Raw genomic sequence first — 27,205 nt, 5'->3', positions numbered from 1 at the left:
AGAATCTTTGCCCATTTTTAATTTGGTTACTTAATTTTATTACTGAATTGCAGAAGTTCTTATGTATTCTAGATACAAGTTCCTTATCAGACATATGGTTTGCAAATAATTTCTCCCATCCGCAGGTTGTTTTTTCACTTTCTTCATAGTGCCTTTGATACATAAAATTTTTTTTATGAAGTCCACTGTATCTATTTGTTGCTTGGGCATTTGGTGTCAAATATAGAAAACTATTGCCTGATCCAAGATCACAAAGATTTACCCCTATGTCTTCTTTAAGGAGGTTTGTAGTTTTAGCTTTATATTTAGGTCTTTGATCCATTTTGAGTTCATTTTTCTATATGCTGTGAGGTAGGGATCTACTTTCACTCTTTTGCATGTGGATATCCAACTCTCCTAAAACCATTTGTTAAAAAGATACTTATTCTTTCCCTATTGAATTGTTCTGGCACCTTCACTGAAAATAAGTTGACCATAAATGCAAGGGTTTATTTCTGGATTCTCATTTCTGTTTCATTGATCTATGTGTTTATCCTTTTGCTAGTACTATGTTGTCTTGATGTTTTGTAGTATATTTTGAAATCAGGAAGCAGGAGTCCTACAACTCTATTTTTCTTTTTAAAGATTGTTTCTACTAGTCTGGGTGCCCTGACTTTCTATATGAATTTTACAATAAGCTTGTCATTTTCTACAACATAGCCAGCTGGAATTCTCATAAGGATTGTGTTGAATCTGTAAATAAATTTGTATTTACAGTATTGACATCTTANATTCTCATAAGGATTGTGTTGAATCTGTAAATAAATTTGTATTTACAGTATTGACATCTTAATAATATTAAGTCTTCTAATTCATGAACATAGGACATGTTTCCACTTATTTAGATCTTCTTTAGTTTCTTTCAACAATGTTTTATAGTTTTCAGAGTATTATGTTTTATACCTCTTTTGTTAAATTTATTTCTAATATTTTATTCTTTTGGATGCTATCATAAAGGAAATTGCTTTTTTAATCTCATTTCCAGATTGCACACTGCAAGTATATAGAAATATAATTTATTTTTGTACATTGATTTTGTATCCTGAAAACTTGCTGAATTCATTTGTGGGTTCTAATAGGTTTTTAATGATCACCTGAATTTTTGAAGGATAGTTTTGTCAGATACAGAAGTTCTTGTTGGGGCCGACCCTGTGGCTCACTCGGAAGAGTGCGGCACTGAGAGTGCAGAGGCACTGGGAGCACTGAGGCCGTGGGTTTGGATCCTATGTAGGACCGGTGTGCTCACTGGCTGAGCACGGTGTGGGCGACACCAAGCCAAGGGTTACAATCCCCTTACCAGTCACAAAAAAAAAAAAAAAGAAGTTCTTGTTGACTTCATTTTCTTTCAGCATTTTGAATATGTCATTCTAACATCACCTGGCACCATTGTTTCTGAACAAGAAATCTGTTGTTAATTTTATTATGGTCTTCTCTATGTAATATGTCATTTTTCTCTGGATGCTTTTAAGATTTTCTCTTTGTATTTACCCAGTTGGGGTTCTCTGGGCTTCTTGGATTGTAAATTTACCAAATTTGGAAAGTCTCTGGCTATTATTTCCCCCCCAAATTATCTGCTCCTTACTCTGTCTCTCTTCCTGCTGGGACTCCAGTTATGCACATTTTGGAACACATGATATTTTTCCACAGGGCTCTAAGACTGCTCATTTTTCTTTAATCATTTTCCTCTTTTTTCATACTGGGTATTTTAATTATTATATCTATAAGTGCACTTACTCTTTCTTTTGCCATCTCTAATCTATTGAACCTATTTAGTAAATATTTCACTTCAGATATTATACTTTTCAGCTCTATTATTATCTCCACTTGGTTTTACTTTTTATTTCTGTGTTGGGATTTTCTATCCATTTCCTCATTAGAACATCATTTTTAGGGGCTGGCCCGGTGGCGCACTGGAGAGTGCGCCACTTGGGAGCGCGGTGGCGCTCCCGCTGAGGGTTNATTCTCATAAGGATTGTGTTGAATCTGTAAATAAATTTGTATTTACAGTATTGACATCTTAATAATATTAAGTCTTCTAATTCATGAACATAGGACATGTTTCCACTTATTTAGATCTTCTTTAGTTTCTTTCAACAATGTTTTATAGTTTTCAGAGTATTATGTTTTATACCTCTTTTGTTAAATTTATTTCTAATATTTTATTCTTTTGGATGCTATCATAAAGGAAATTGCTTTTTTAATCTCATTTCCAGATTGCACACTGCAAGTATATAGAAATATAATTTATTTTTGTACATTGATTTTGTATCCTGAAAACTTGCTGAATTCATTTGTGGGTTCTAATAGGTTTTTAATGATCACCTGAATTTTTGAAGGATAGTTTTGTCAGATACAGAAGTTCTTGTTGGGGCCGACCCTGTGGCTCACTCGGGAGAGTGCGGCACTGGGAGTGCAGAGGCACTGGGAGCGCCGAGGCCGTGGGTTTGGATCCTATGTAGGACCGGTGCACTCACTGGCTGAGCACGGTGCAGGCGACACCAAGCCAAGGGTTACGATCCCCTTACCAGTCACAAAAAAAAAAAAAAAAAAGTTCTTGTTGACTTCATTTTCTTTCAGCATTTTGAATATGTCATTCTAACGTCACCTGGCACCATTGTTTCTGAACAAGAAATCTGTTGTTAATTTTATTATTGTCTTCTCTATGTAATGTGTCATTTTTCTCTGGATGCTTTTAATATTTTCTCTTTGTATTTACCCAGTTGGGGTTCTTTGGGCTTCTTGGATTGTAAATTTACCAAATTTGGAAAGTCTCTGGCCATTATTTCCCCCCCAAATTTTCTGCTCCTTACTCTGTCTCTCTTCCTGTTGGGACTCCAGTTATACACATTTTGGAACACATGATATTTTTCCACAGGGCTCTAAGACTGCTCATTTTTCTTTAATCATTTTCCTCTTTTTTCATACTGGGAATTTTAATTATTATATCTATAAGTGCACTTACTCTTTCTTTTGCCATCTCCAATCTATTGAACCTATTTAGTAAATATTTCACTTCAGATATTATACTTTTCAGCTCTATTCTTATCTCCACTTGGTTTTACTTTTTATTTCTGTGTTGGGATTTTCTATCCATTTCCTCATTAGAACATCATTTTTAGAAAATCTACATTCGTATTTATAATAACTGCTTTGAAATCTTTGTCTGTTATCTGGACTCACTCTGAGTCAGTTTACCCTTTTTTCCTAAGTATAAGTTACACTTTCCTGTTTCTTTTTATGTCCTGTCATTTTTTTGTTGAAAACAGGCCATTTAAGATAATAAGCTGTAGCAACTCTGGATTTTGTTATGTTCTTCTGAGAAATTGCTATTATTGTTGTTATTCTAAAAGGCAGATAACTTGCCTTGGCAAAAACTGCAAACTGTCGGGCCGGCCCGGTGGCGCACTGGAGAGTGTGCCACTTGGGAGTGCGGCGGCGCTCCCGCCGAGGGTTCGGATCCCATGTGGAGACCGGTTCCCGCTCGCTGGCTGAGCGCAGTGTGGGCACGACACCGAGGGTTGCGATCCTGTTACCGGTCAGTAAAAAAGACAAAAAAGGGAAGAAAAAAAAAAAAAAGAACTGCAAACTGTCTTATCTGTGGTTTTGGCAACTTATATCTCTGCTCAGTTATTTTAGCTTCCGTTGCTGATTTTTTAAATCTGGTCTTTTGGGGATGTCCTCTGCACCTGCGTTGCTCAATGATTTGGGCATAGTTTATATTTAAATCTTAGAGCTCACCATTCTTGCATTTCCCTTGTTCCTGGGATTTTCCTCTTAAATTCCCAAATGCTCTGCCAACCCCAAGCTCTGTCCTCTGACACATCAAGCTGGCAATGCTTCATCTTTGTGCTACCTGACCTTGGCTGTATGGTAGTCCATTATGTGGCTATATTATTATACATAACTGATGATCATTTTCATTATTTCTAGTCTTCTGCTATTACAAACATTGATGTAAAAATATTAGACACATTTCATTTCACACATATATGAGTATAGGAAAATTCCTTACAGTGAAATTTCTGGGTAAAGTGTATGTGCATTGGATGTTTTAAAGGTGTATGCATTGGATGATAGATAACCCTATCTTTTAAGACATAAAATTAAGTTGAAACATCTAATGCACATACCCTTCACCCAGAAATTTCACTGTTAGGAATTTTCTTACATTATACCCATGTATGTGTGAAATGAAATGTATTCAAGAGAAAAAAATGCTACTAAATAAAGAATATTGCTTTTAATGTCAACAGAAAAAAAAGATAGGGTGTAATATACCAAAATAAATGTTGCTATTAACTTTGTAAAATATTATTTTCTGATGTTTTCTTTATTCAAGTTCGGTGATCGGGTTTTCTGGTTGATTGATATTCCTAGAGAAAACATCACAAAAAACACAGGTAAGAATGATCTGAATTAATTCTTTTATTTATAGGTTTGGGTTGCCAAACTTAGCAAATAAAAACATTTATTATATTAATAATTTTTTGCTATCCCATGTAAATGTCCCATGTAGTATTTGGGACATACTTACTAAAAACTATTTATGGTTTATCTGAAATTTAAATTTAACTGGGCTTCCTGTATTTTATTTAGCAATCCTATTATAGGTAAATTATTCTGAAACACATAACATTTGTATTATCCTTTATTTAAATTAAACTTATTTTATAGAACTTGAAAATTGTAGTAGCCAGAAGTTTGGGCATGAATTAACTCTATTGGAACTGAATCACTAATCTTATAATGTTACAGGCTGTAATATATAATGTATTATTCTATTATGGTATCTACTATTAAGTGTTATGTGGTAGTATAGCATTATATGCTCGTGTATATACCTAGATACAAAGAGGAGAAAAGTCGAATTCCAGGAGTTGTGAATATTTAGCTAGTGGACTGAACTAGTAGATTTTCGAGCATGAGATACATTCCCATAGGTAAAAATAGTGGAAGGTTTGTTGTTTTAATATGGTAAGTGCAAGAAACAAAAACCGACTTGACATCACTTAAAGAAAAAAGAAGATATTTATTTCAGTCATGAAACCCAAAGACAAAAAGGCAGCCAGGTTATACAAAGGAGTTAGAAATAAGAAATGGAAAACCATCCACAACCCAAGGAATATTTTCACCCTTGTCTCTCTTATCTGTATTTTCTATAAATGTACATTTCTTTCTTTCTTTCTTTCTTTTTTTTTTTTTTTGGCAGCTGGTCAGCATGGGGATCTGAACCCTTGACTTGGTATTATAACACTGCCTGACCAATCGAGCTATTTTTCTTTCTTTGTAGACTGGCTTTCTAAAGTTGCCTCACTACTGTTGAATTTTTACGTATTTTCCCAAGGGGTCAGCCCAATTCCTACAAAGTAAAAATGGAGGGAGGTGAGAGTGAGGCAGAGATGATAGAAAAGAACCTCTAGATAAGGAAGTGTCAAAGATAAAAGTCTGTACTGGAAGCCCCAGTGCTGTAACATCTGACACGGATTATATCTTGTCTTTGCCCTTTATTCATCTCATTTTCTTCAAATTAATCTTCTTATTAGAACTTTTCCATAATTTTTTTAAGGAAATCATCTTGGAAATTATAGTCCTCTTTTTTTTTTAAAAAAAAAAAAGAAGAAACTAAACTCTCAGTATAATGATGGAATGTTATTCTAGCTGTTTGGCTAATATTGACATTAATTTGACAATGAGAAAAGCAAAGATCACATGTTATTTTTACTTCTACCACTTATTTACAAATTTTAATTTCAGAAATGCATTACTTCTAAGTTACCCAGACAGGAACAGAGGTAGCCTGAGAACCTAAGTATTTTATAGAAAAAGACCAAATGATCTCTTCCTCTCCTGGCACAACTCCCTGGACTGAGTGAAAAGAAATACACTTGTGCCAGTAATATAATAGGAGGGGATGGTCTATGCAGATAGTAACATGCCAAAAATCATAAAAGAAGTTTGGAGGGAAGGAAACCATATCTGCTCATTCACTGTTCCTCCTTAATCATATATTATCTACTGCCATGCCATGAATTTGAGTATTATACATATGTAAAATATCGGGAAGAATAATTAAGGTAACATCAAGAACAAAGGTAGCAAAATAGTCATTGTAATAACAGAAATAGCAAATAGCATTTATTGAATCTTTTTTATATGTCAGCACTGCTGTAAATACTTTCTTTACCTGTATTAACTCATTTATTCCTCGCTATGTGATAGGTACTGTTATTATCTTCACTTTGAAATGATTGAACTGAGGCCCATGGAACCATGTGGAGATTTAGTGATAGCTAGAAAGTGATGAAGGCAGCTTGAAGTTTGAACTGCATATAACTGTTGAAAGTAAAAGGAGACCCTCCTTGATTTACACTGAATAATTTGCCCTCTCCTTTATCATTTTAAAATAAGGTATAATTTGCATTCAGTAAAGTATAACCTTTCTGGTATCCAGGTCTATGAGTTTTCACAAATGTATACATCTGTGTAATTACTACAATCAAGATATAGAACAGTTCTATCAACTAATAAAATTATTCCACCTTTAGTCAAACCCTCCCAGTTTCCCAGGCTCCAGTAAGCACTGACCTGTTTTCCATTCCTGTTGTTTTGCCTATGCCAGGATCATAAAGTGGAATCACAGAATATATAACCTTTGATTCTGGCTTCTTTTACTTAGTATAATTCATTGGAGGTTTGTCTATGCCATAGTTTCTTCCATTTACTTACTGGGTAGTATTCCACTGTAGAGATGTACCATGCTTAATTTTGTTGAAGGGCACTTGGGTTTTTCCAGTTTGGGGCAATTATGAATAAAACCACTATATGCAATCTCATGCAGGTTTTTGTGTGAACATAAATTTTTGTTGCATTTAACTAATACCGAGTAGTAGGATTACTGTGTTATATGATAAGTGTACATTCAACTTTATAAGAAAATTTTTTTTTTTTTTTTTGTCTTTTTTCCGTGTCCGGCAACGGATCGCAACCCTCAGTGTCGCCCCCGTACCGGACCGGGACCAGCAACGGGATCGCAACCCTCGGTGTTGCCCCCGCGCCTCGCTCAGCCAGTGAGCGGGAACCGGTCTGTATGTGGGATCCAAACCCTCGGCGGGAGCGCCGCCGCGCTTCCCAAGCGGCGCACTAGTGCAGTGCGCCACCGGGCCGGCCTATAAGAAAATTTTATAAGAAACTTTATAAGAAACTGTCCAAAGAGGCTGTGTCATTTTACATTCTGACCACTAGCTGATCTTCATCCATACTAAGCCAGCACTTAGTATATATCAGTGTGTGTATGTTTGCATATATGTATGTAAGTATGCATACATACAGTATATATGAGAGTACTTCAAAAAGTTCATGGAAAAATAGAATTAAAAGATAATATGAATCTTTCCATGAACTTTCTGAAGTACCCTTGTATGTAAATATATACAAATGCTTCTTGACTGATGATGGGGTTATGTCCTGATAAAACCATTGTAAATTGAAAATATCGTAAGTTGAAAATGCATTTAACCCACCTAACCTATCATAGCTTAGCCTAGCCTACCTTAAACGTGCTTAGAACACTTACATTAGCCTACAGTTGGGCAAAATCATCTAACACAAAGCCTATTTTATAATAAATGTTAAATATCTCATGTAGTTTATTGAATACTGGAGGTAAAAAACAGAATGGTTTTATGGGTACTCGAAGTGCAATTTCTACTGAATAAGTACTGCTTTTGCACCATCATAAAGTTGAAAAATCATTAAGTCAAACCATCATTAAGAGGGGACTGTCTGTATATATTTTCCTTTTAGCCATTGATGGGTCTGTAGTGGCACTTAATTGTTTTTAATTTCCATTTTTCTAATAACTAATAACATTGAGCATCTGTTTTGGTCCTTATTTGCCATTTGGTGAAGAATCTTTTCAAGTCTTTTGCAAGTTTGTTATATATTTTGGATACTACTCTGTTCTCAGATATATGGTTTGCAAATAATTTCTCCCAGTCTGTGGCTTGTCTTTTCGTCTCTTAGAAATGTCTCTTGAAGATTAGAGTTTTTAATTTGATGAAGACTAATTTATCAATTTTTTATTTTTTGTATTGTACTTTTGGCATCGCAGCTACGAAATCTTTGCGTAACCTAAGTTCACAAAGATGTTCTGTGTTTGCTTTCAGAAACTTACAGTTCTAGGTTTTGTATGTAGGTCTATAACTCATTTTGAGTTAAGTTTTGGAAGTTATATGGACTGAGGTTAAGTTTTTGTAATACAGACATCCAATTATCCCAGCACCATTGTTGTAAAAACTATTTTGTCCCCACTGAATTACTATTTCTGGGCTCTCTGTCCTTTCACCAATACCACACTGTCTTGATTATTTTAGCTTTATAACAGGTCTTATAAGTAATGTTAGTCCTTCAACTTTGAACTTCTTTTTCAACATTGTTTTGGTTATTATAGTTTTTACCTTTGTATGTAAACTTTAGAATCAACTTGTTTAGTTCTACAAAAAAGTCTTGCTGAAATTTTTAAATTTGGATTGCATTGAATCTATAGATCAGTTTAGGGGGAATTGACATCTTAACAATATTGAATCTTTTAATCCATGGATCCAGTATATCTCCTCATTTGTTATATCCTCTTTGATTTAATTCATCAGGGTTTTGTGGCTTCCAGGATAAAGAAGTTATACATTTTTTAAAAATGTTTACCTAAGTATTTTATGTTTTTGGTGTTATTATTTTAATTTCCTAATGTTCATTGCTAGTATGTAGAAATATGATTGATTTTTGTGTATTGGCCTCATATTCTGCAATGTTTTTAAATTCACTTATTTCATTCTGGTAGCCTTTTATATATTCTTTGGGATTTTCTACATGGGTAATCATCCATCTAGGAATAGAGATTATTTTATATCTTTCTTTCTAATATGTATCCACTTTACTTATTTTTCTTGCCTTGTTGTACTGGTAGGACCTCTAGTACGATGTTGAATAGAAATTGTAAGGCAGGACATCTTTGCCTTGTTTCAAATTTTAGGGGGAAAACATTCAGTCTTTCACAATAGATATGATGTTATCTGTAGGTGTTTTTGTACATGTCCTTTATCAAGTTGAAGAAGTTCCTTTAATTCTTAGTTTGCTGAGTTTTTATCATGAATTGGTATTGAATTTTGTTAAATTCTCTTCTGCATCTATTAAGATGAAAATGATTTTCTTCTTTCGTCTGTTGGTATGGTGAATTACGTTAACTCATTTTTGAATTTTGAACCAGCCTTAAAATTTGAGGATAAACAACACTTGGTCATGGTGCATTATCCATTTAATATTACTGGATTCATTTGGCTAGGAGGTTCTTGAGGTTGTCAGTCTGCAGTTTTATTTTCTTGTAATATCTTCATCTCATTTTGGTATCTGGATGAGGCCGTCATTATAAAATGAGTTGGGATGCATTCCCTCCTCTTCTATATTCTGGAAGATTTGTTTTAGAATTGGTGTCATCATTTCTTTAAGTGTTTGGTAAGATTCACCAGTGAAGATATCTGGATTTGGAGTTTTCTTTGTGGAAGGATTTTAACTACAAGTTCAATGTTCTTCATAGATATGGAAATATTCAAGTCGTCTTTTTCTTCTTAAGTGGGCTTTGGCAATTTGTGTCTTTCAAGAAACTTATCCATTTTACCTAAATTGTTGAATGTATGAACATAGAGCTATTTGTGACATTCCCTTATTGTCCTTAAATATTTATAGGCTCTGCAGTAACGTCCCCTATTTCATCTTTTTTTTATTGAAACATAATTGACTATACATATTTGTGGGGTACATGGTTGAATATCAATACCTGTGCAAAATATATGATGATTAAATCAGGATAATTAGTATATTCATCATTACAAAACATAATCATTCTTTGTGACCCTTTATCAATTTCTTGCTAACCCCTTTCCCCCTTTCCCACCTCTAGTAACTACAGTTCTGTTCTCTCCTTTTAAAAGTTCAATGTATTATTGTGATTGCTATGTCTTTCCTTCTTTTTTATTTATTTGTTTGTTTTTTAGCTCCCACTTATGAGTGTAGATATGCAGTATTTCTCTTTCTGTGCCTGGCTTATTTCACTTCACACAATTTTCTCCAAGTTCATCCATGTTACTGAGAATGACATGATTTCATTCATTTTTATGACTGAGTAGTATTCCATTGCGTATATATACCACATTTTCCTTACCCGGTCATCTGTCGATGGACATTTAGGCTGTTTCTATCTCTTGGCTTTTGTAAATGGAGCTGCAATAAACACAGGAGTGCAGGTTTCTCTTCAACATGATTTCCATTCCTTTGGGTATATACCCAGCAGTGGGATTGCTGAATCATATGGCAATTCTATCTGTAGTTGTCCCTGTTTCATCTTTAAGTTATTTACATCTTTTTTCTTCTTGATTAGTCTGGCAGAGATTTATCAATTTTATTAATCCTGTCAAAGGAGCATCTTTTGGTTTCATTGATTATATATATTGTTTTTCTGTTCCTCATTTCATTAATTTCCACTCTTTATCTTATCTTTCTACTTGCTTTGGGTTTAATTTGCTCCTTTTTCTTTTTTATCCTAGTTTCTTAAGTGGAAACCTTTGGACAGGGGTCAGCAAACTACTGCTTGTTGGCTAAATCTGTCCTGCTGCCTGTTTTTGCCAATAAAATTGTATTGGAACCCAGCCATGTTCATTTATTTATGTGTTTTCTATGGCTGCTTTTCTGTTACCATGGCAGAGTTAAAGCACTGTTACAGAGACCATGTGGCCCACAAAACCCAGAATATTTACTATCTAATCCTTTACAAGGCCTATACATCTGCCAGCCCCTGCTTCAGATAATTGATTTGAGATCTTTCCTTTTTCTAATATAAATATTTTACTGCTATATCTTTCTCTCTAAGCACTGCTTTATTTGCAACCTATAAATTTTAGTATGTTGTGTCTTTATTTTCTTTCAACTCAAAATATTTTCTAATCCACCATGGCACTTTCTCTTTGTCATTTGTTTACTGTAAAATGTCCACATATTTGGAGATTTTCTGGATATCTTTCTGTTATTGATTTTTCACCATGGCACTTTCTCTTTGTCATTTGTTTACTGTAAAATGTCCACATATTTGGAGATTTTCCGGATATCTTTCTGTTATTGATTTTTCTTTTTTTTTTTTTCCTTTTTGTCTTTTTTACTGACTGGTAACGGCATCGCAACCCTCGGCGTTGCACTTCTTTTTTTTTTTTCCTTTTTGTCTTTTTTACTGACTGGTAACGGGATCGCAACCCTCGGCATTGTGCCCACACCGTGCTCAGCCAGTGAGCGGGAACCGGTCTCCACATGGGATCCGAACCCTCGGCGGGAGCACCGCCACACTCCCAAGCGGCACACTCTCCAGTGTGCCACCGGGCCAGCCCTGTTATTGATTTTTCTAACATAATTCTATTTTGTGTTCAGAGAGTGTATTTCATACGATAATTCTCTTTAATTTTTACGATGCATGGCGGGAGCACCGCCACACTCCCAAGCGGCACACTCTCCAGTGCGCCACCGGGCCGGCCCTGTTATTGATTTTTCTAACATAATTCTATTTTGTGTTCAGAGAGTGTATTTCATAAGATAATTCTCTTTAATTTGTTACGATGCGTTTTATGGTCTATTTGGTAAGTGTGCCATGTGTATTTGAATCAGCTTTTGAAGCACTGTTGTTGGGCATGTACATATTTAGGGTTGCCATGTCGTTTGGGTGAATTGATGCCTTTATCATAGGTATTGCCCCTCTTTATTCCTGGTATTACTTTCATCCAAAATCTCCTTTGTCGGATATTGGTATAGCCACTACAGCTTTCTTTCGATTAGTGTTTGCATGCCATATTTTTTTCATCCTTTTACCTTTCTTTCCAAGACAACTTTTGGAACACTTTAATCAATAGAATGGAAGTACATGAATGAATTATAAAATAAAACCAATGCATCAATGAGTAAAATCTAACACAAAAGTATCCAGGCTTCTGATGAGAATAGAATCAGATGGAGGAAGTCAAAGAGTGGAGGAAGGATGCATATGAGGAAAAAAGAACCCTGGGACTGAATTTTCAAGACAGTCTCAGGTGATGTCTTTAACTTGCAGATACCCAAACCCCTGATCAGTGGTTTGAGACAGGCATGACATTTGATCACGGTAGGTATATGCTGTGTCTGGAATGGGGAAGAGGTTCAGAATCCTGTAGAGACTGTAGACACCCAACTCTATGATAATGAGGTGGAAGGTAAGAGGATACCAGAGCTCTAAGGAGACTCTCTGCTCTTCTGAGCCTGTCACTGACCACACAGCAGCAGGGAATGATGAAAAATTTCCCAAGTTGCTAGTTTAATGAAAGAGCTGGAGTACTATGGGAGAGGCTCCATGGAAAACATCTATTTGGCCTGAAGGAAATAAACATTCAAGTACTGGAATAACTATGGTGCCATGCTCAAAAGCTGGTGGTGGAAAGTTCTCTCTCATTGACTTTTAGAAGACAACCTTTCTTCACAGAGAGGCCTAGAAAGTTCTATTCGTCTTGGTCTTTTCCTGTTTAGTCTTATATTTTGAAGCATCTCTGGGTTTACTGCTAAGATTGCTTCAATCATCAGCTGCAGGTATGGTTTCATAATGGTGCCATGCAGACTTATTAAAAACTGGAAATCTCTCAAATGATTCACTTGAAAAAGTCTTTAAATAAATGACAGCATCAGTACCCATCCATTCCATCCAATAATTTTAGATCTTTAAAATATCTATTCTACAGATGAAAAAATGGCAAGGCCTAACCAAATCCAGCCAAAGTGACAGATCTAATAGGCTCCAGGCTATGTCTAAGAGAAGCTGGAAACATAGATGATGTTTTCTTCACACCGTTATCTCTCCTGAGGTCCAACAATTCCTTGATGGAGAGCAGTGAGGGCAAGAGGCACAAATAGCACCTGATCTGTTTGGGTAACACCTGCTTCAGCAGCCTCCAGAATAGCCATAGCCTTGCCAGGATGATGCACAGACCTGCCTAGGTGCACGGTGGGCATGAGGGCCTGTGCAGCCAAACCGTTTGGGTCAGACGTGTACTTCATGAACTACCTCAGTTTCAGCAGGAGCCTCAGCCTTGGCCTATGGGTGCAGCCACCACAGCAGCCCCGAGGTCAAAGCCACTGCTGATGGCTTCCCCAGGCCCCACTCATCCTTTTGCTTGTAGACCATCTCTGCTTTTATATTAACAGTGGGTTTCTTACAAATACCATATAGTTCAGTCTTGATTTTTATACCTAATCTGGAAATCTGTCTTACGGTTGATATTTTCAGACCATTTACATTTGATGTAATTGTTGATATGGCTGTATTGAAATCTACCATCTTGCAGGTTTTTTTATGTTTGTTCTATTTCTTCTGTTTTACTTTTCCTGTCTTTTCTGTCTTCATTCATATTAATTATTTTTATGATTCCATTTTATCTCCACTATTGGCTTCTTCTTTATACATGTAAAATTTTTTTAGTGTTCACCTTAGAATTTACACTATACATTTTAATTAATCATGGTCTACTATTAAATAATATTGTATCACTTTACAGAAGTGTCATAATTTGCTTTTTACCAAGTCACAACAGCTCTGGGAGAAAAATTATGATCTAAAATATTAGTGTCTCAATGACTTCTCAAATATGCAACTGGGTGGTATTGTTAACATGTATCAACTCATCACGAGCCAAAGAAAATCTTTTTACATCATTTGCCTTGTTTTTCAATTGACTATTGATTTTACTCCCAGTGTCCTCAACTCTCTGAACAACTGGTCTCACTGAAAGGCAAGTTTATTTTCTCTAGGAACATTTCTTTGGCTGCAGCAATCAAACATAATTTAATGAATTCATCAATTGTAAATGGCTCTTTTCACCTGGCCAGTAAATTAGCCATTTGGAAACTCATTTTGGTTGCAGCTTCATTTTATTTTTTTATTTTTATGAGAAAATTCTGCTGTGATGAGATATCCCATTCTTAAGTTTCTAATTTTTCTGTCACTTTCCTGTGAGTTGGGAACATTGTGATGAGTGCTTAATCTAGTTATGTCAATGAATATTGTATTCCTTTAGTGTGTCTATAATGTCTTTGCATAATAAACATAACACTTTACCATTTATTCTACAAAAAATAAAAATAAAATAAAATATTAGTGTCTCGATTCATAGCTGTGCTGGTAAGATCACTTCAGACTTCTTTGTTTATTATTCTATCAGCAAAATGTCTGTAGGAAAAATGTGGGAAACTTCACACATAAATGCAGTCAAATGGTTGGAAAAGGAAGGGTTATCATCATTGGTAATATTCATATATCTTTAAATTTCACCAACATGACATCTGAAAAAATAATTATTTCTTTTGTTTTTGAACAGATATTGCTGCTGTGGAAGAATGGTTAGTAAGGATCACTTTACATCATGGATTAAATATTTATGCTACTGAGGGAACCCTATTAGATACTGCTCGAGGTAAGTGCTAGCAGATAAAAGTGTATTTGTACAACAAATTTTGACATGTACCATATGTCGGACTCTGTGCTAAGTCCTAGAGATAAACAAATAAATACAAGATGATCATGACCCTTGAGGGTCTTACAATCTGATGGGGCAGACAAAGAATTAAATACTCATATGTATGGGTTGTTGTTAATAGAGGTCTGCAAAGAGTGTTATAGAAATACGGAAATACATCTTTTGTTGTAGCTGTGTTGGGAGTCATTATAAACAATGGCTTTATAAAGTTAGTTTTTGCATCTTAGATGCAGCTTAGTTAAATATTATTCATTGTATCACAGTCTTCTTTATGTGGACCACTAGTAAAAATTTTTTCCCAGTCTTGGTAAGAATGGTTTTGTTTTTTTCAAATTAAAAATTAGTTGTTAAGCTTATGAACACCAAGCGGTATAACTGATTAGGCTTCTCTTTCTCAATTTTCTAATAGAAAATTTATAATACAAGTTTTGAATCACCTAAAGCACTGCAGTATAAATTTTTTTTAAAAAAATTATCAGCCCAGGGCCGGCCCGGTGGCGCACTGGATAGTGCGCCGCTTGGGAAGCGCGGCGGCGCTCCCGCCGAGGGTTCGGATCCCACATACAGACCGGTTCCCGCTCACTGGCTGAGCGAGGCGCGGGAGCAACACCGAGGGTTGTGATCCCATTGCCGGTCCCCGGTCTGGTACGGGGGCAACACTGAGGGTTGCGATCCGTTGCCGGACACGGAAAAAGACAAAAGACAAAAAAAAAAAAAAAATTATCAGCCCTGGATCTTCTGTTTATCTTCACTTTCCTTGCCTTCCTTTTTTCCTTTATTGTATTAGTCCCACTTCAATAGGATGCTGTGTAGAATGCAGAATAAACATAAATAAATATTACATTTTATGAAGAGAATCACCTGGGAGCTTTTTAAAAAGTAATGATATCTCAACCCCACTGTACACCAGTTAAAATCTCATCTGTACAAGTAGAGTTAGGCATCTGCACTTTTAGAAAGTCATCCCAGATGATTCTAATGTACAGTGACGTGTGTGAACTGCCCGGGAGAAATACAGGTCGCACATGTGCCCAAGAGATGTTTACAAGCCTATTTAATGCAGTATTATTTGCAATAAGAAAAAACTGGAAACAACCCAAATGTCCATAGTAGAGGAAAAGACTGGCACATGCTGGTATGTTCTGTTAAAATGAAGGAAATAGACCCATGTGTATAACCAAGAACAGAACTCAAAAACATTGATTGAGCAGTCAAGTTGCAGAACAGAGGAGGAGAGTATTTATCTAAAATCCAGAAAACACAGAAAGCAATGCTATGTAGTCTTCATGCATATTTGTACACATATTTTATAGTAAAGATATAAAAACATGGACTAGAAATATACACAACAATTTCATGCATTTGAGGGGGACTTGGGAATGAGACTACGGAGTAAAGCAGAGGTATATCTTCAATCATATCTATATTGTTTTATTTCTTTAGTCAAAATTAAAATATCTGAAACAAAAATGACAAAATATTGTACTTTCTCATTTTTTTCATAGTTTACAAAATTTTAAAAAATAGCGAGCCAAGTATTTAATAGTAATTGCAGTACTGGCTTTGGGATTCTGATATTTTGATATCCTATGCTACTTTTATGTACTAAAATACCAATATAAAATTATTTCAATTTTTTTAAAAGCCTGAAATCTGAATCATTTACATATTAAGATGTGCCCAAAATATTATATACTGCATAAAAGCTTTAACTTACATTTGCTTAGTTCGTACAGAGGTGTGGCAGCAAAGAGCTTCACAAATTAGCAGATCTTAGATGGATCCAAATGCAAAAATGAGATTGATCTGTTTGAGGAACTAACAGGAGGCCTGCATTGCTAATGCATCATAATTGACAGAGTGGTATATAATGACTTTGGAGAGGCTGAAGGAATCATGGGAAAAAATGTGGACTTATACTTTACCTGGGGGGGTCGATACCATGATCATGAGGGTGGTTTTCTTAGGGCGAGGCTTATCCATTGCACTCTGGATGTCCTGACCCCTGCAATTTCCTCAAATGTGGGAAACTGATGGCACTATCTGCGGCAGTGGGGGACTGCACTGCACTCACCCTGATTGAAAAAAAAAGTACAGATTTTATTGTAATTACAGTCCAAAGCCATTGGGGTGTTCTAAGCAGGAGAGTAATAAATTCTGATTTATCCTTTATAAAAAGAACACTTTGGCTGTTGTTTAGAGAACCGACTCTTGGGGGAGGATGACTCTAATGGAATAAAGGAGATCGGTAGCAGCTGTTGCAATGGTCCACCCAGGAGATGGTCTGGAGCACTCGGGCTGTGGTATTAGTAGTGGAGGTGATGAGAAATAAGAGCCTTCAGGATACATTTTGGAAGTGGAGCTGAAATACCTTCTCGGTGGACTAGGGATACGGAAAACAGAAGTATCAAGGATGAATCCTAGATTTTGACTCAAGCAGTCAAGTATGGTATCATTTACTGAAATGCTGAAGACATGGGGAGAAAACATCAGGAAGTGGGAATCAAGGGTTAAGGTTAGGGTGACAGATAGAAAACTTTATTCATTTTTTTAAAAGAAAAACTTCAGACAAATTCAATGTAACAGCGTTTAACTGAGCAAAGAGTAATTCATGAATGGGCATTCCCCAGAACGAGAACAGGTTGAGAGAGACTACACAGCTGCCACGTATTCAGATAACATTTATGGACAGAAAAAAGGAATGGGAGGTACAGAAAACAGAAGCGAGGTACAGAAACAGCTGGACTGGTTACAGCTGGGCGTTTGCCTTATTTGAACCTGCTTTGAACAGCTGACTGCCTGTGATTAGCTGACACTCAGCCACTTATTACAAGAGTAGGTTACAGTCTGTCTACACGTCACGTTAGGTTATGGTTCACTACGTCTGAAGAAAACTTTAGGCCAAACTTAATTTATCACACGGCTAAACTCAAAAGGGATGTTTAAAGATCTCATTTCTACTTCTGTGTATCCAATCCATGCCCCTAACCACCTGTCCATTTTCTGTCTGCTCCACTTTACTAAAACTGCTGTTAATCACAGTGACCAGTGACCTTCATATTGGTCACTTTTTTGTTTCTTTCTTAGCTTCTTGGTAGCAGTCAAAACTTTTAATCACTCCTTCATTCTTAAAACATTTAAAACACAGTAACTGACTTTAGGGATCGTGTGCATAAGTGAAAGGGCATTGTCAATTCAGTGCAGCCATGGCCCAGATGTAAGCTCAAATCTTGTTCTCTAAGATCTGGGTGTGAATGACCTGCAAACACATGCTACACCCTGAAAAGAGAGCTGCCTTGCCCTAAATGACTTACTGCTGAATTAGTTTAGTTATAAATTGTGTCTCTTTCCCTTCTCAGCTGTCCGTGTGTTACACTAGGTCAATCCAGATTGAAACTTAGCTCCTTTCTTGCTTTGCACAAAGTGAAAAAAAAAATCGCGTGAAGTCTTCAGATGTTATTGAAAGTTTCGGGAGACAGAGGAGATTTACATGGTAGAATGTAAACAGCTAAAGAATCGATTATTAGATATTTCTGTTCTTAAAAGTCCTTTGACTATTTTTGAAATTCAGCAGTATTCTTTCAAATTGCCCTGGCTTACTTTTTGTACTCTTTCCTCTTTTTTCTTCAAAAGAAAAAAAAAATGCTGCCATTTTTTATGTATGAAAATTTGACTTTATCTGGCTCCAATCCTTTGCATATCCATGAGTAGTATTTTAAGTTTTAAAATTTGAGAAGCCTTGTCTGATTAAGTTCTCTCAAAAGGACCATTATCTACCCTAGTCTGGTGAGGAAGAGTATAGTTGTCTTCTTCTAGTTATTGAAGCACCTGGGAGGAAAGCCTCACTCATTCTAGAGGTCCATGGAAGGCTTCCCAGAGAGGGTGACATCCAAATCAAGACCTGAGAAAAAGGGTTGAGAGAAAAACAGACATTTGAAAAGGCCCATGAACTAGGGCTTAAAATGGGAGGGCAGTTCTGGAAAAGCCGAAGAATCAAAAAGACATCAGATCCAGGAAGGCCTTGTTGACCATATTTGCCACTTGCTGCTATTCTGCCTGTGCTGGGGTGAAAATGTCTCACCTGCGATTGCTTTGTCCTGTTAGTCCCACCCCCAGCTTCTTTCTGTCTTCCAGAAATCTCTCTAAATGTTGACCATATTTGCCACTTGCTGCTATTCTGCCTGTGCTGGGGTGAAAATGTCTCACCTGTGATTGCTTTGTCCTGTTAGTCCCACCCCCAGCTTCTTTCTGTCTTCCAGAAATCTCTCTAAATCTCTTGGCCACTAATGATAAGTCTTAGTCTCACTCTCTCGGTCTCTTGGCCACTTTTCCTGTTCTCCATTGCTACTCTGGATATATTCTAATTTTTGAATATCTACTGCTGTTTTCATGAGATTGGGGAAGAGAACAAAAGTAAATGTGTGGACTCCTGCAGCGGAAGTTGTTCTCTAAATGATAAATGTACATATCCTGTGATCTAGCAATTCCATATCTAGGGATAGGTCCTACGACGAATGGTACTTACCAAATGTGGCCAAAGCAATATCTCTCATCCCATGTGCTCTTTTTCAACATGACCTTGCTAGGCCCCCATCAAAGGGAATTTACGCTTCATTCTTTCTACTGTGGAAAATAAGAACTGACCTATTTTTAACTGATGAAGAGTGAGGTAATACACCCGTTTTTGAACTATAAAACAGCTCCTTTACATAGTTCCTTTAAAACCTTTAAGGGAAAGTAGTAATGTTCTATTTTCAAGTGCTGCCACAATTGAAAGTAACACCTAAATTTGATTTCCACAGAACCCATTCTTCAGTGGACTCTTGGGGTTGTAATGCCAGAAAGTGAGGTCAGTAAATTATATGCGCATGTGATAGATCTCAAAGTGACAAAATGCCCCTGTGCCAATGATGTAGCATTACTTGGCTTCATTTTGAATACAACACTTGATGGTAAGTTTATGGCTTTATTGAATGTTGGAAGTGATGTTTTGTGTTTTATAACAGTGATGTTTAACAAGAAGTACAAACTAAATGCACAGACAGTGGAGTAAAAATGTTTCTTAAAATACCTAAGAATTTACTGTTCATCCCTCAACCTTGTCTACTTATAAGTGTGATATACTAAGTATATTTGTTTGCTATGATTTTTGCCATGTTAATAGTGACTTTAGTGTCTTTGCTGATTTTGTTGATCCTCTGTCCTCCATTAATACGTTACTTCCTCCCAGAGATGATTCTTTGTGTTTCTTGTCTGTCTGCTATTCCTGCCATGTATAAATAGATATTGCTGTTCCTAAGGTAACACATTATTTTATTTATTATGTATGCATTTTCCCATTACTATTGTAATATTTAATAGCACCTGAATAAGAAAAAAAAAAAAAAAACCACGAAGTTTCTCTATACTCTCATTCACAACACTTCTGACACCAAATGTATGGATTTTCTACACCAAGCAATTTTCCAGTACTCTGCAGACACCAAGTGGGTGTTGTATGATTTAATTTCATTCTGGCACTAGCTACCTGGAGTTGGCACAGACCCCCAACAGGCTAAGGGCTCAGTCTCACAAGACTGCCCCACACTTCAGATGCCAGTCACAAATCCCAGGTTGTGACCTGTACTTCTAACCAACAGGCTACAAATTGGGGTTCCCACAACCCCTTGCTTGTGTTCAATAATTTGCTAGAAGAAATCAGTAGAATTTGTGGTGTGTCATCAGCAAACTTGCCCATACCACTAATTTTTTTCTCTGAATGGTCTCTTAACTTTCTTACAATAAAGAGTAGCCTCGCTATCCCCAGATAACATTCTTTTCCCCACAGTCCTCTCACAGGTCACATATCTCAAAGCCCAAGATTGGGGTTGTTGTTCGTGCTCCTTAGGGCCACTACTTAAAAATTACTTCTGTCCTCTCCTTCAAAACTCCCACTCCTTTGCATTCAGACTGTAGCTCCCTGTAACTCTTCTTGGCTGCCAGCTGCTATGGGTCAAATGTGTCCCCCAAAAGTTCACGTGTTAGAAACACAATCCCCATTGTAACAGTGTTAAGAGGATGAGAAATCCAATTATGGTATTTGAAAGGGGGGGCCTTTAAGAAATGATTAGATCATGAAGATTGTGCTCTCATGAGTGGATTAAACCATTCATAGAGTAATGAGTTGTTATGGGTATGACTGGTGGCTTTATAAGGAGAGCACACGAGAGAGCTCTTGCCATCCTGGCCAGGTGATTGCCTGCGTTGCCACAGGACCTTTAGAGAGCTCCCGCCTAGAGGCCCTCATGAGCAGATGTGTCCCCAGCCTCTAAAACTGTAAGAAATAAATTTCATTTCTTGATAAATTATCCAGTTTCAAGTATTCTAAGTGACAGAAAATGGACTAATACACCAGCCTATGGTGACCTCCCCATCACTCACACTCATTCATTGATGAGTTTAGCCCCTGAATCTCTGCCTTTCTGTCCACCTTGATTTTTGTCACTATTTTCAGTTACTTCACTATCCAAACAGATGACCAGCGCAATACCCAGTTTTAAGGCTTCCTCTCCTCCAATGATCTTTTCCCTGTCTTATGCCTATGGTCATATTCTTGACCTCATAATCTCTAATAATGTCATTATCTCAAAAATCTTCACTACAGGCATCTGTCTACCACCTCCTATTCTCTTGGTCTACTTTAGTACTCACATGTCAGCATTTCTTTATCTCACTGAGACTTTGATCTGTTGTCCCTGTCACTTTTTTCACTTCCTCTTTCCTCACCGTAATTTTCATAGTCCATCCTTATAACTTCCTTGTCCTTCTCTTTTTTCCTCGCTTGCACAACCCCAACTCTAGTTAAAACCACCTCTGCTCCTGCACTGTAGGAGCAGAATATTGCTAGAAAAAAATTGCATGCTAGTCTCACTTTAAAATTCCTCTGACTGGTCTCACTTTAAATTCATGTCACAAATCTCAAGTGGGCACTCAGCACTGCCTAGAAATCCTATCACTCTTCCTTGGTATATTTATTTTCCTGCTCTACAAGATAACCTTATCACACCTCTTCCCACTCCTCAAACAGTCTCTATCACCTGCTTTCCCGTCTCACTTTCAATTGTGCCTTTATCTAATACTTCACAGAGAAAATTAAGATTGATAACAAGGAACTCCTAATCGTTGCACTTGCAAATCTGCTGTCCTACAAAAAGCATTGGTACTTGCATGCTTTGCCTTTCTGCCTTTCACCTTGTAGGAAGTGTCTCTGCTGCTATCAATGGCCACTCCCAACCCCTTGTGTTCTGGATCCCATTCTTTGCAGCCATCTCAAGATCCTCGCTCCTGCATCTATTCTACAATTCTCGCCATTTCTCTTGCATCATCGCGTTCTCTCTCCTTGCTGGATCATATTCATTAGCATGCAGATGCACCCTAATATCCCCCATCTGAAACAAAACCTTCAAGTATCTTACTTTACTCTCAGCCCTTTTCTCTGTACTCCTTCAAAGCAAAATTGATGGAAAGAATTGAGGGTAGGTGGCGCTATGTTTTCACTTCCCATTATCTTCATTCCACTGTAAGTCAGACTTTTGTTCTGACCGTTCTACTAAAACGGTTCTTCTCAAGACAACCCAGTCTCCATACTGCCAATTCCGACAGCCAATTCTTTATCCTCAATCTACTTTCCCTCCCAGCAGCATTTAACACAGTTGACCACTTGCTCCTGAAAACAGGTTCTGCTCTTGGCTTTCTTGATGTCACCTTTGATTGCTTTGTCTCTTACCTCATTGGTCATTCCTTAATTTTCTAGGCTGGCTCCTTTTTGATGTGACCCCTAAATGCTCATGAACCTAGGGTTTTGTCTTTGACTCTCCTTCCTTCTGTCACCACAGTCTTTCTCCTGAAGACTTACTCCAATCTCATGATGGTAATGCCACCTTCAGGCTCTTGCTGGTGCCGACTGCTCCTCCAAGCTCAGACTGTTCTTATGTTCAATTGTCTGTTTTACATTTCCTCTCGCTTTCTAAAGGGCATCTCAAATATAGCAAGTCTAATCTAGAACTGTTGATTCACCTCCCTCTAAAATCTGTTTCTTTCTAGCATTCCTCATCCCAATTACTCAACACTAAAACCTAGAACACATTCTCAACTGTTCTTTCTCCCAACATTCCAGAGTGGTGCTATCTCCAGAGTCTATCGCCTGTGTGATGACTTCTCTCCTCTGCTAAAATTTTGTCAAGTCAACGTTGTTTTTCTACCAGACTAATTCACAGCCTCTTAAGTGGCCTACCTGTTTCTATTCTTGCCCCAATGTAGCCCACTTCCTATACAGCCACTAGAGCGATCTTCTCAAGTACAAACCAGATCACATTATTTCCCTGCTTCAAACACTCCAGTGGTTTTCCTTTGCCACTAGGGTAAAAGACAATCATCTTCTGTAACTCTGGGATATAATTATGGACATTTTGTCTTAGAGAGTGTCCTCTAACTTGATTTCAATCTAAAAATATTAACCAGTATAAAGCATTTATTTTGCTGCTTATTTATCCACTAAATATTTCTAAACTTTGCAGGTGTCTGGTCTCATGCTATCATGCTGGACACCTATAATAATTCCCACTTAGACTATCCCACTGTCATCTGTAAAATTAGACAATTCTTCCAAAGGTGAAGCTTGTTTTAGCATTCCTCTTCCTGGGAAAAGTAGATAATAATAACACTTCCTTCTATGTTTTTCCCTACATAGAAAAGAGCTGGAAAGTAAGACACACACTTCACAATATGATTCATCCTACAGTCCTCTTTTGGACACAGAGTACTGGATACACATTAGATTGTCAAGTGTCTTTAGCACTTCAGAACTTCAGATTAACACTCCAGATTTAAAACACAAAAGACTCTCAACATTCCTAGCTATGGCCAAGGAAAGGTGGGATCAGGGAACAAAATGCTTTCAGTATTTGCAATATGTTTAGTCTTCTTTTAAGAGGTTCTTATGGGGATTAGCAAACATTTATTTTTTAAATCACAAGTATTAAAGTAAATCATAGTCTCTGCCCTCTTGGAGTTGACATTCTAATTTTCTTCTTTGGGGTTCTTTTTTTGTCGACTAAAATTGTAATCCTGAAATAGGAACATCTTGATGTTTAAAGGATATTGTCAGGGAAGAAAAAATTTCTTCTGCCCTCTTATGTTCATTGAATGAAAACTGCAAATTAAACTAACAAAAGATAGATTAACAGATGATTTAAAAGCAAATGATTTTTATTAATATTTACGTGCATGGGAGTTCACAGAAAAGAAGTGAAACTCAAGTGGTTAAACTTGGGAGCTTATATACCATTTTAACAAAGAAAGGGGCTTGGGCTTCAAGGGATAATAAATTGTGAGGAAGTGACTAGGAATTATAAGGGGGAACTAATGAAAGATAAGGGTTATTTTAATAAGGTCTGTTTATGCAACTTTGTCTCAGTGTCTACTCTTCATTTCCAGTGATAAAAGTTCTCTTCTTTTCCATACACAAGGGGAAATTTGTGCCCTGCTTTTAGGCAGATAAAGAGAGGGTGGCACCTGCATCTGTTGGTTCTCAATTGCCTTCAGCTCAAAATAATCCTTACGCCAAAATTGCATATTTTGGGGTCACATATTCAGATCCCTTTTACAATAAAACAAAATACTTAATAATTAAGTTCAGCTTGGAAGATATTTTAACAGGATAAATTAGTACATTAAGAAGATTTGGTTTAAAGCCATATTATTCCCAGAGGTAACTATTCTAAGAGTCGATCCAATGGTTGGCTAAAATCCTGTGGTGTAACCTGAAGTTACATCATCTTTCCAATGCTTGAAGAAGTGGAATTCAAACCGAGGGTAGGGCAGTTGAGGCAGGAAAGGAGAATGGGTTGGAAGATGGAGCAGATTCAGCCTCTTGCCCCCAAAGGCCTGGAAACATAGAACTGAGTGACTACCCTACTAAAGTTGACTATACTTAATCTTCCTTTTCTTTCATGGTAGGTGTTTACATTGGCCTAAGCTTTTCTGGATTTTGGCATTATAGTGATACCACATGGTATAACTTGACAGAAACTATCTATTCCCAACTTCGAGAAGGTAATTCCTCTAACAGTGTCTTTCTTCATCTTCAGCACTTTGCTTATATCAACAGTTGAACAATATTTATGACATGTCTTTGCTTTAAGGAGCTCACTTTTTTCTTTCCTTTTAATCATGCTATTTTTTCCTTTAGAACACACAGGACTTTCAGTGGTGGATATGGTTTTAACAAATCACTTCTTAGTTATCCTCACCACTTTGGGTCTTTTTGTAAGTGGAGATCTTCGTTATCCATCAACCCAAGACTTAATGGTATGTAAATTGCTTTGTGGTTAATAGTTAACCTTAAATATCTTCTGGGACATAAAAGTAAATATTTGGTATTTGAATTATATATGGTAGGTCTTCGAATTAAAATGCTTCTTCCTTTTACAAAATGTAAAAGCATAATACTGCAACTTTTTCCTTTGCTTTATAGTGTTGAATAGGTAATTTTGAAATGGTGCTAATTTTATGGCTGTGCAAATTTACAGTAAGTCTTAAATACATACATGTAGAAAAGACTTTATCTACCTGTCCATTGGTTTACTTATAGCTGTATTTCTTCCCCAAATGTTTTTAAAAAAAACTTATAAAGCTAAATGTAGTATTTCAAAGTAACATAAATTAAAAGTCAGTGTGGGGGCTGAGAGAAGGGGAATATATGTTTAGGTAAAGATGGACAATATGCATACCATGAAATTCTTAAGCATGTTAATAAATACTTCCACAACAGAGATAAGACCAGTAATAAAGATTTTGAAGCAGGAGGAGAAAAGATAATGGGAAGTAAAGAAGGGGCAGTTGTACTGGTTGAGAAGCAGATACTTCTTATATGCAGCAATTATTCTCTTTCTCCAGCTATGTGAATATTCACAGCCTTCTCTCCTTCCTCACCATCTCTGAGGAAGTACCATTTATGGCTCAGACAATGAATAGATCTGGCTTTTTATGTGCTTATCATGTAATTGCTAAAACAGTAAATCCAAGAAGCCCGCAAGGCTACAATGGCTTAAATAGAAAGAGCAAAGAAGTAGACATGGGACGTATGTCATGAGTCTTGATCTCTGACTGCCCCGGACTGGGCAGGGGAAAGAGAGTGGCAAAGAAGAGATGAGAGGCGAGGGGTGGGCTTTCCTAAACCCAAGTGGGTGGCAGACTTACTACCTTCGTGAGCACTTCTTAACTGCTCCACTTAAATCACTGAAAGGTGTGGTTTGTATCTCAAATTCTTTCTAGAATTACATTAACGTATAACTAAACTAATAAAACAGTGAAACGAGGCAAAGACTGAAGGGCAAATTTCCAGGATATTGTGTAAACTATGTCAGAGGCTGGTTTTAGTGTCTGACCATCCTAACTGCTTGGATAGAAAAAACATAATTTCCTTTGGTATAATTTAAATTGCTATGTTTTGTTATGCCTTCTGATATGCAAGCAAAAATTAAAGTTTCTTTTTTTCTTCTAGCTTTCAAGACAAGACTTTTGTGGTTTTGAAAGGGTAAGAAGCTTTAAATTTCCAAGGGCTGGTTAGAAGATATGTGTTTACTTGGTGACTGAAGAGATGAGATGCAAGGCAGTAATTCATAATATCGACTACCCCTGTTACTGTAATATTATTTACAGTTTGAGCTAAAAAAAAAAAAATTGTTTCCAGCAACCAAGAAGAAATGATCTCCTCTTCTGTTTCAAAGGCAGAAGTGCTCCTCCTTATTTCAGAGGCCACTGCCACCCCTTCTCATATGCTCTGTCCAGGCTGCTATGATTGTTCAGGCTGCATTTTGCAGGAGGGCACCCAGCTGAAGGGAGTGGGCATGGGAATCTGGCTAACACTTTACCCCCTGCCCATCTACCCTGGTGTAGATCTGTGTCTACCTGGAGAAAGGGGCACTTTTTCTAATTTATACAAAAATGCCATATAATCTAGCCACAGCTCTGCTTCTGGCCTTTTTGGGGAATTTGTCCCATCAGTTATCTCCCCTCTCTATTACAAAGTCAGGTTTTGTGATTCAATGAGGTTCCCATCAACATATAGGTGTACTTCGATTTGAAAACCACAAATGAAATTATGAGTATTCCTACCTTTTTGCCATGTCCCTTCCCCATTCTGTTCTCCTACAGTCCACGTTCACACTGTCTACGAGGAAGGAGCACTTATTTCTCAGGAAGTAAATAGAACTGACTTACTGTGATACCAATTGGAGGAAAAATGAAGCAGAGAACTGGGAAAGCCAGATGGGCAAAGTTGATTTACATTAGAAAGAACAGAGGGACCTCACTAAATTATATCATTCAAGAATGAAGGTTGTAGTGGATTGAATTATGTCCCCCCAAAACTCACTGAAGCTTGAATCGTGTCCCCAAGTTTCATATATTAGAAGCTTTGGGGCCGGCCCGGTGGCGCACTGCTACAGTGCACCGCTTGGGAGTGCGGCAGCGCTCCCGCCGAGGGGTCGGATCCCACATACAGACCGGCTGCCCACCGGCCGAGCGGGGCGCCGGCG

The 27,205-nt window shown here is 37.1% G+C and overlaps 1 protein-coding gene across 1 annotated transcript in view; it reads left to right on the top strand.

Annotated features, from left to right (window-relative positions):
• CATSPERB (catsper channel auxiliary subunit beta) overlaps window positions 1-27,205 on the top strand; it is a gene marked incomplete at its 3' end in the record, with an annotated part of 85,378 nt that overhangs the window by 9,489 nt on the left and 48,684 nt on the right. Inside the window, exons 4-9 of the mRNA XM_008588223.1 lie at window positions 4,379-4,439; window positions 14,469-14,564; window positions 19,430-19,579; window positions 24,624-24,719; window positions 24,856-24,974; window positions 26,170-26,202. Coding sequence (XP_008586445.1) covers window positions 4,379-4,439; window positions 14,469-14,564; window positions 19,430-19,579; window positions 24,624-24,719; window positions 24,856-24,974; window positions 26,170-26,202 — 555 coding nt within the window. The remainder of the gene's footprint in view (window positions 1-4,378; window positions 4,440-14,468; window positions 14,565-19,429; window positions 19,580-24,623; window positions 24,720-24,855; window positions 24,975-26,169; window positions 26,203-27,205) is intronic.

This window comes from Galeopterus variegatus, unplaced genomic scaffold, assembly GCF_000696425.1.
Source record: "Galeopterus variegatus unplaced genomic scaffold, G_variegatus-3.0.2 Scaffold4725, whole genome shotgun sequence".
Lineage (NCBI taxonomy): Eukaryota > Metazoa > Chordata > Mammalia > Dermoptera > Cynocephalidae > Galeopterus > Galeopterus variegatus.
The sequence above is the reverse complement of the archived record's forward strand: the minus strand, read 5'-3'. Positions and strand labels throughout refer to the sequence as shown.